This window comes from Chelonoidis abingdonii, chromosome 11, assembly GCF_003597395.2.
Source record: "Chelonoidis abingdonii isolate Lonesome George chromosome 11, CheloAbing_2.0, whole genome shotgun sequence".
Taxonomy (NCBI): Eukaryota; Metazoa; Chordata; order Testudines; family Testudinidae; genus Chelonoidis; species Chelonoidis abingdonii.
Genome location: NC_133779.1, coordinates 62585586 through 62593748, shown reverse-complemented (window position 1 = coordinate 62593748; position 8163 = coordinate 62585586). Strand labels below are relative to the sequence as shown.

Here is an 8163-nt window from a genome sequence, read left to right as displayed (position 1 = left end):
CCCTGCCCCTCCCCCACCACCACTCCTTTCCCCCACCTCAACAGTATCCTGCCTCTCCCCCACCCAAGCCATAAAACCCAACCCACTTATCCCCCCGAAAATAACCAGCCCCACATCACCCACTCCAGCCTCCCCAGGAACTGTGCTATGAGGTGTCTGACCCCCATCTCTCCCCAGCTGTGCCAAGATGGCCCCAGCCTGCGACCGCCTGCACTTCCGCTTCCCCAGCTACGGGGACGGGGTGCTGCGGCGCATGGACCAGCTGCGGGCGCAGCGGCGGTTCTGCGACGTGACGGTGCAGGTGAACGAGCTGCGGGTGCCGGGGCACCGTGTGGTCTTCGCCGCCTGCTCCCCCTTCCTGCGGGACCAGTTCCTGCTCAGCGACTCGCCCGAGGTGTCTGTCTCGCTGCTGCAGAGCTCCGAGATCGGCCGCCAGCTGCTGCTTTCCTGCTACACCGGCTGCCTCGAGGTGCCGCTGCCCGAGCTGGTCAACTACCTGACGGCCGCCTCCTTCCTGCAGATGGGCCACGTGGTGGAGCGCTGCACCCAGGCCGTCTCCCGCTACCTGGTGCCCAAGGCCGAGGTGGCACCAGGCCCGGAGGAGGAGGAGGGGTCCTCCCCCAGCCCCCTGCCTGCACGGCGGCAGGACGGGCCGGGGGGGGCTAGGGATTTCCTGGCCTGCCGCTCCCACCGTAGCCCCTCGTCCCCTGAAATCTCCCTGCCCCTCCTCAACTCGGCCATGGAGCTCACCCACAGCTACCTGCAGGGCTGCTACGAGGATGAGGCGGCACTGGGGGGGCCCTTCCCCTGCCCCCTAGCCCCCGCCCAGCCAGGGGGGCCGTGGCGGGGCTGCCCCATGCGCCGCCGGCACCTGGAGCCGGCCCGGAAGGACAGGAAGGCGCCTGAGCTGGAGCGGCCCTACCGGTGCCCGCGCTGTGACGGCCTCTTCCCCCAGCTGGGCGGCTTCGTGAGCCACGTGCGGGAGCACAAGCTGTTCCTCTGCCTTCGCTGCGCCAAGGTCTTCTCCCAGAAGAGCAACCTGACCCGGCACCTGCGCGTCCACACCGGCTTCAAGCCCTTCCAGTGCCCCGTGTGCCGCAAATGCTTCACGCAGAACGCCACGCTGCAGGACCACCTCAACCTGCACAGCGGGCGCAAGCCGCACCGCTGCAACTACTGCGCTGTGCACTTCACCCACAAGCCGGGCCTGCGGCGCCACCTCAAGGAGCTGCACGGCAAGAGCACCCTGCAGAACAGCCATGAGGAGAGCGAGGAGCTCGCCGGGGCCTGCGACTGAGCCCGGGGCCGAGCCACGGACCGAGCCCTGGGGCCACTGGCCGCCCTGGGGAGGGGCCACGGACCAAGTTGCAGGGGCTTGCAGGGTGCTTGGCACACCCACAGCGATACCACGGACTGTTCCATTCCTCAGGGGGGGTAGCAAGTCTAATGGGCCTGACCAATCCCTCCTGAGGGGAAGGGGGGTCCACCCAGTAGCTGACTAGACCATTCTCTGCTGAAGGTGACCCTCTCAGCCCAAACCATTTGCTTGAGAGGGAGGAAGAGACTATTCATTCTTATGACCCCCAAATTCTCTGGGATCCAAAAGATGGGGTGGGGGGCAATCCAAAGCAGGGGGCTGGAAGCCAGGACACCTGGGTTCTCTGGTGCTCAGTGGGATGGGGGAGAGGTAGCAGGCCCAGGCTGAATCCCTTTTATGAACCTGGTGGGTCTAGTCACCCCCAGTACCAGGGGCGCAGCCCCCCAGCTCCTGCGTGGTCCTCAGGGTGGGGAAATAGCATGAAAAAAGTTTTGCCTTTTCACACTGGCTTCTTGTGTTTGTGCGGGGGGGGGAGGGTGCTGGGACCCACCCTCATGGGTGTTTGTGCGGGGGGGGGGGGGTGCCAGGTGGCGCTAGTGAGGAGCTGCAGGGCAGGAGTGAAGGGCACCTAGCTCTGACCCCTCTGGTTCCTGCCCCCAGGCCAGCTGGCCTGGGAGCCCACCCTTCCCCCCACAGCTGGGGTCTCAGGTGCACGTGCCAGAGCCCCTGACTTTTGGGAGGGGGGAGCATCCACTCCCACCCTCCACACACACCCCCTGAGTTCCGTGCAATCCCTGGCTCAGCCATTTCACACACCTGGACCCAAGCCCATCATGGGGGCCCCTGACACACAGATGCAGCCCCTCGGGTGGGGTAGGGGCCAGCAGCACAATCCCCCCATCTACCCCCCCCCCCCCCACACACACACGGATGAGGGGCGGGCAGCACCAGCTCGTCACTTTATTGCCCACCCGGGGGAGGCTCCTTCCCCCTTCAGTACAGGAATTAACTGAACACAGACACTGTAGGAGCAGAGGCCCCCAGGTGCCACCAGCCCCCTGGAGCTGGAGGGGTGGGGGGGTGTCACAGCAGGTTGGACACACTCCCCCATTCATGGGGGGGGGTGTCCAGGTGCCCCCCAGCCAGCTCAGGCAGCTGTGCAACCTAATGTCCCAGCTGCCAGCCCCACGGCCTGGCGTCCAGGGGAAGGAGGCAGTGCCTGCTGGCTGCCAGGTCAGTCCCCCCTGGCAGCTCACAGTAAGCATGGGGGGGGATTCACTGGCCTAATCCCTGTGGCTGCCCATGATGGCCAGTGTGGGGTTCTGGCAGGTCAGCAGGGCACACTGAGAGGAGGGGGCGTCTGGCCAGTCACAGCAACAGCTGCAGTGGGGGGCTCCAGGCCAATCCTGGTGACATGCCAGGCGGGGCAGGGGGCCAGCCAGTCCCATCCCCGTATGCGTTTGGGGGGGGGGGGGGGAAGGGGTTTCACCAGTGACATGCTCGGTGAGGTTGGTCATGGCTCAGCACCTTGCGGACACCACCAGCCCCATGGCTCCCACCCCCGCAATTAGTCATCGCAGGTGTGTGGCGCAGGGTAACCAGCGGCGAGCCCAGGCAGGAAGCGATTGGGGGCCTGGTTGCCACCCCGTGTGGCAGGCTGGACACACAGTGGCCCCTGCCGCCATGCTTGTCGTCCGTGGGTCCAGCGTGACGGGGCCCACGCGGAAGCTGGGGTTCGCCGGCGACAGAGACCAGCCAGCAGCCTCGAGCCAGGAAGGCTCGAGCGGCGAGGTGGGCGGTGGTAGCCCGCGGGTAGGCGTCTTGATTGTGTTCGGGCCAGGGCGGGCAGGCGGCTTGTGGGGCTGGGCGCGGCAGGAAGAGCCGGTTGGTGGCCGGGGGCCCGGGCTTCCGGCTCGAACAGACGGTGACCTGTGGCGAAGGGGCGACTGGCCATCTGGTATGCTCCTGCAGCCGCCCTTGGCCCCGGTGGCTGCTTCGGTGCCGCAGGTCCAGCGCACTGCTTGGCCTTCCAGCAGCAGGAACGCAGGCCGAGAGGAAAGAGGAGAAGCAGGAAAGAAGACAGAGAAAAAACCGAAGAGTCGATATGGGCCCTGGTCCGCCCGGAAGAAGAGCAGCCCTGCAGCGCGGCCGCGTTCCCTGCCACCTCACGCCCGCAGCAGCAGGTAGAAGCCGGCTGGATTTGAGAGCGCTCAGTGGCAGCTCGGTCGCGGTGCAGGGTGGGGTCACAGCCCCGCCACACCGGTCCCGCACGCCTCGCACCACCCAGAACGCCTGCGGCTCGCGCATCGGAGCGTCTCCGCCGGCCCGATGCCGTCTTTGGTTCGCCGCCCGTCAGGTAGGGTGAAATGAGCCCATGGGGTGCCACTTACACCGATCCACCGCAGCCGGGGGGGGCGCTGCTGTTGTGGTTTGCGCGTGGAGGTGGACCCCCGGCCACCTCCGTCCAGAGGTGGCGGCGGCGCGTGTTTATCGGACAAACATACACGGGCAGTAGGCAGCCTGGCATGCGGCAGGTGTCATAGCCGCCCAGTGGCCGCGGCCTCCACCTCGGGGGGGGAGCGCAGAGGGGGTGGGGGGGAGCCCAAGGCGCAGCGAGCAACGAACCACCAGCGTCCCGGAGCCGGCGGGCGGAGGTGACGTCCACCGTGATGCGGTGTCGACGGTTGTGAACTTGGGCGCACCCCTGAAAGAGGCAGGTTGGCGGCCCGCGCGGGCCAGGTGCGGCAAGGGTGGCGGTGGAAGGCAGTTGCTCTGCGAGGTGGGGTCGAAGCAGAAAATCCTGCTCACGATGAGCCGTGCTACTGGAGTGCCCCGAACGGTCGCCCCCGTGAGAGTCCCGGCACTTGCGCACTTGGGGAGAGAGGGCGTCAGTAGAGCAGCCGACCACTGAGTGCCCCACTGCTCAGCCAGGCCCCCACCTCTGCCCCACAGGGCTCCCTCTGAGTGCCCCAACCCCGCTGACGCTCAGCCAGCCCCCAACCCGCCCAACACGGGCTCCGCCTCAGTGGCCCCCCCAACCACAAAGCCCATAATTTAAGGTCATTGGATGTTGTATTGTAGTAAGGCCAGAAAGGTAATTTGTCAACTCGCGAAAACTCAACACTCCAACAGGGATCACCGAGCCCCCCTCCAACCGTACCCTCTCTGGCCCGCACAGGGCCTCCTGTGAAAACCCTCCGCCCCGCACTGGGTCAGCCCAGCCTGCTAACACTGCCCACAGGTGCTCCGCTCTGAGCACCGCTCCGGCCCCGCTGGCTAGCCCCCATCCCACGCGCTCTCCTCCCCCCAATCCCTGCCCACCGAGCGCCCATCGTGAGCTACCCCCTCCCCTTGCCTCATCCTGACCCCTGCCCCAGGGAACTTGTAACAGCCCTGGCTGGCCCCGCCCCCACCTGGTACTTGTAACAGCCCTGGCTGGCCCCGCCCCCACCTGGTACTTGTAACAGCCCTGGCTGGCCCCGCCCCTGTCCCAGGCCCCGCCCCCACCTGGTACTTGTAACAGTCCTTCTTGTCAGCCTGGGCACTGTTCTGGCAGGGGCCCGTCTCCGTGTTGTTCTGGCAGGGGCAGCCCGTCCCGTCCACCTCATTACACGTGTCTGCGTGGCCGTTACACTGGCACCTGGGGGGGACAAGAGGGGTCAGAGTGTGCGGGGGCCGGCCCCACCCCCGCCCCACACAGGGGCTGCCCAGGGCACCTGCCTCCCACGCATGGGCAACCAGCCAAGCCAGGCACCAAGGGCTGCAGGAAGCAAACCCCAAGCGGGGTCTGGCTGGGGGTGCCCCAGGCTTTGGGAAAAGGGGGAAATCCCCACGGAGCCGGGCGAGATCCGTGCGGAGACGAGGGCCTGGCAGGCAGCAGACGCATTACGGGCTGTGCGGCCGACAGATCAAGTGCTCCCGCGGGGCTCACCCTGCCGTGAGGAGACGGACGGGAACAGGAGCCAGCACCGGCCCCAGGCCAGGCTCCTGCAGGATCCGCATCGGGCTGGGCTCCCTGGGCCCCCAGCCGCGGTGTAAGGAGCAGCAGCCATGGGCCAGGAAGCAGAAAGTCACATCCTCACCTTCCCTCTAAATTGTGACAAACCGGTTCCCTGCCTCTCGTGACCTGCGCTTCCCCTGTCCCTGCCCACGCAGGCACCCCCCGAGCTGCCGGAGGCTCCTCTTCTCCCCTAGCACCGGTATAAGGGGCCCAGCCCTTGGCTCCCTCTTACCGACCAGTGCCAGTCACTGCACCCCGGTAGAAACGGACCTTTGGTTGTGATGGCACATGCGACACTGAACTCCCCCAGGCAAACCGGCTGCTTTGTGGCGCTGCTGGTAGCGCCGGAGGCTGCCGAGGAGGAGTCTCACTCTATCCCTGTCTTGTCTGTTCTCCCCCAGGCACTTCATACAACTCAAGTGGGGGGCGCTGGCCGGCGCAGGCCGTGCACAGGAAAGCCCGTTAAACCCCGATGACTGAGCCATGCCCTGGGATGGGGACACGCTCCCCACCCCACAAAGAGGAGTCCCATCTACTCGAACTGTCCACACGTAACATGAGGCCTGACAAGCCATTTACAGAAACCCACGAACACACTTCGCCAAGGCAGAGCGGGGGCTCGGTGGGGCCCCTAATACTGGCACTAGGAGCGACACCAGGGCGCCAGACTGAGCCGACGGACGCCACTGGGGGAAAACCTCCGACAGCTCGGGGGGCGCCGGTGCCAGAAGGGACGTGAGCAAGCGCTCAACGTCATGCCGGGCTAGTCAGAAGGCCCATCCTCACAGCTTCCACCAGAAGCCGAGCACCAGGGGGTTAGAGACAAGTTCCATGGCGTCTGGCTGGCAAGGACCCACTTCTCAGCAGCGAGGGTGTGAAACCTGCATTGTTGTATTGTGTTTATGGTCCCCACTGTCTGGGTCTCTGCTTGTGTCACTGACTTGGCAAGCCCACCACTCAGTGACGGTGGTGGGCTCGGAGGTTAGAGGATGTTTGACGATTGCTCACTGGTGTTTCACTATAACTGGGCTCCAAACAGAACCAGCGCCAGGCCCCAGCAGAGCCGCCCGACCTCAGCCCCCCGACGGACCCGATCCTGATGGGCCAGCAGGGAACATTCCCCTGAGTGGGAGTGGGGAGCAGGGCATGTGCAGCGGGCAACTGGTCATAGACAGAGATTCGGATATTACTGTGTGAGGCTCCTCCACTGGGAAAAGATCGCACAGACCCCAGGGCGACGCCTGAGCCCTAGAAATGGGGTGAGGGGGTGCCCTAGGGTGGGCAGGTAACAGCGGCTCTGTACCGGGTGCACCCGCCTCCCCCCGGCCCCCTGGCTCCATACCGGGTGCACCTGCCCTCCAGCAGGAAGTAGCCATGCAGGCAGCTCTCACACTTCTCCCCAAAGCTGTTGTTCTGGCAGCTCACGCAGATGGCCACGTCCTCGGCCGGCCCCTCAGCCACCCAGCTGGGGACCTGCGGAGACAGGTGAGACGGGGGACCTGGCCCCACCCTCCCTGCCCTGGGGCCCAGCTGGGGATCGGGGGACACGGGGGAAGATGGGGACCCGGCCCGGGGATCATGGGACACGAGGGAAGACAGGGGGACCCAGCCCCTCCCCACCCTGGGGCCCAGCTTGGGAAGACAGGGGGACCCGCCCCCGCCCCTCCCCGCCCTGGGACCCAGAGGGGGATAGAGGAACGGGGAGGGAAGACAGGGACACAGCCCCTCCCCACTCATGGGGACGGGGGGAAGACAGGGGGACCCACCCCTGCCCCTCTCTGCCTTGGGGCCCAGCTGGTGATCAGGGGACACGGGGGAAGACAGGGGGACCTGGCCCCTCCCCAGCCTGGGGCCCAGAGGGGGATAGGGAGAGGAGGAGAGGGGGACGGGGGGGGGGAAGACAAGGGGACCTGGCCCCTCCCCACCCAGGGAGACCGGGGGGCGGGGGAGACAGGGGGACCTGGCCCCTCCCTGCCCTGGGGCCCAGCTGGGGATCAGGGGACACGGGGGAAGACAGGGACCTGGCCCCTCCCCACCCAGGGGGACGGGGAGGGAAGATGGGGACCTGGCCCCTCCCCACCCAGGGGGATGGGGGGACCCGCCCCCGCCCCTCCCTGCCCTGGGGCCCGGCAGGGGATCTGCAGGAATGGGGGCGAGACAGGGAGACACCTGCTAGGGGCCCGGCTCACCAGGGAAGGCTCCAGCGGGAAGCGGGCGGGGTCTCGCCGGGCGGCCACCAGCTCCTCACGGGAGATGCAGACGTCGCTGTTCCCGCGGCAGAACGCGCGGCAGGGCCGGCAGGTTCCCCCATTCAGCGCCGAGCCCACAAAGAGTGGCCGGCACTTCTCACAATGTGCCCCCTGCCGGGAGACGGGGGTTAAACCCCACAGAGCCGTGCCCCCATGATTCCCCACAGTGCGCCCCCTGCCAAGAAAGGGGGGTTAAACCCCACAGAGAGCCCTGCCCCCATGATCCCAGCCCCTGCAGGGAATACAGGTGCTAGCTCAGCCTAGGATGTCAGAGACCCCCTCTGGGACCCTCCTTCACCCCCCAATGCTGAGTGACCCCATCCCCCCGACCCACACGGACTGATCCCAGAGCCTCCCCACGCAGAGAAACCCCTAATCCCCCAGTCACTATCCACCACCACACAGGGCGATCAGAGACCCCTCTATGCCTCCCTCACTATGGTGTCATTGGCGCATTCCAGGAACGCCCCCCCCTCACCATGGTGTCGTTGGCATGCTCCATGCCCCCCTCACCATGGTGTGGTTGGCGCGCTCCAGGCACCGCCCCCCCCTCACCATGGTGTGGTTGGCGCGCTCTAGGCACCGCCCCCCCCCTC

The 8163-nt window shown here is 66.8% G+C and overlaps 2 protein-coding genes across 2 annotated transcripts in view; one reads left to right on the top strand and one right to left on the bottom strand.

The window, feature by feature from the left end:
- Positions 1-12: 12 nt before the first annotated feature.
- LOC116818664 (zinc finger and BTB domain-containing protein 26-like) lies at positions 13-1820 on the top strand. The gene has a single exon (XM_032769772.2). The coding sequence runs from the start codon at positions 188-190 to the stop codon at positions 1295-1297; it is 1110 nt and encodes a 369-aa protein (XP_032625663.1). The 5' UTR covers positions 13-187; the 3' UTR covers positions 1298-1820.
- Positions 1821-3704: 1884 nt separating this feature from the next.
- Positions 3705-8163, bottom strand: part of MEGF8 (multiple EGF like domains 8) — a 73583-nt gene continuing 69124 nt past the window's right edge. The window contains 5 exon segments of the mRNA XM_075071403.1: positions 3705-4189; positions 4732-4958; positions 6661-6791; positions 7508-7678; positions 8081-8160. Of these exon segments, the coding sequence (XP_074927504.1) occupies positions 3705-4189; positions 4732-4958; positions 6661-6791; positions 7508-7678; positions 8081-8160 (1094 nt within the window).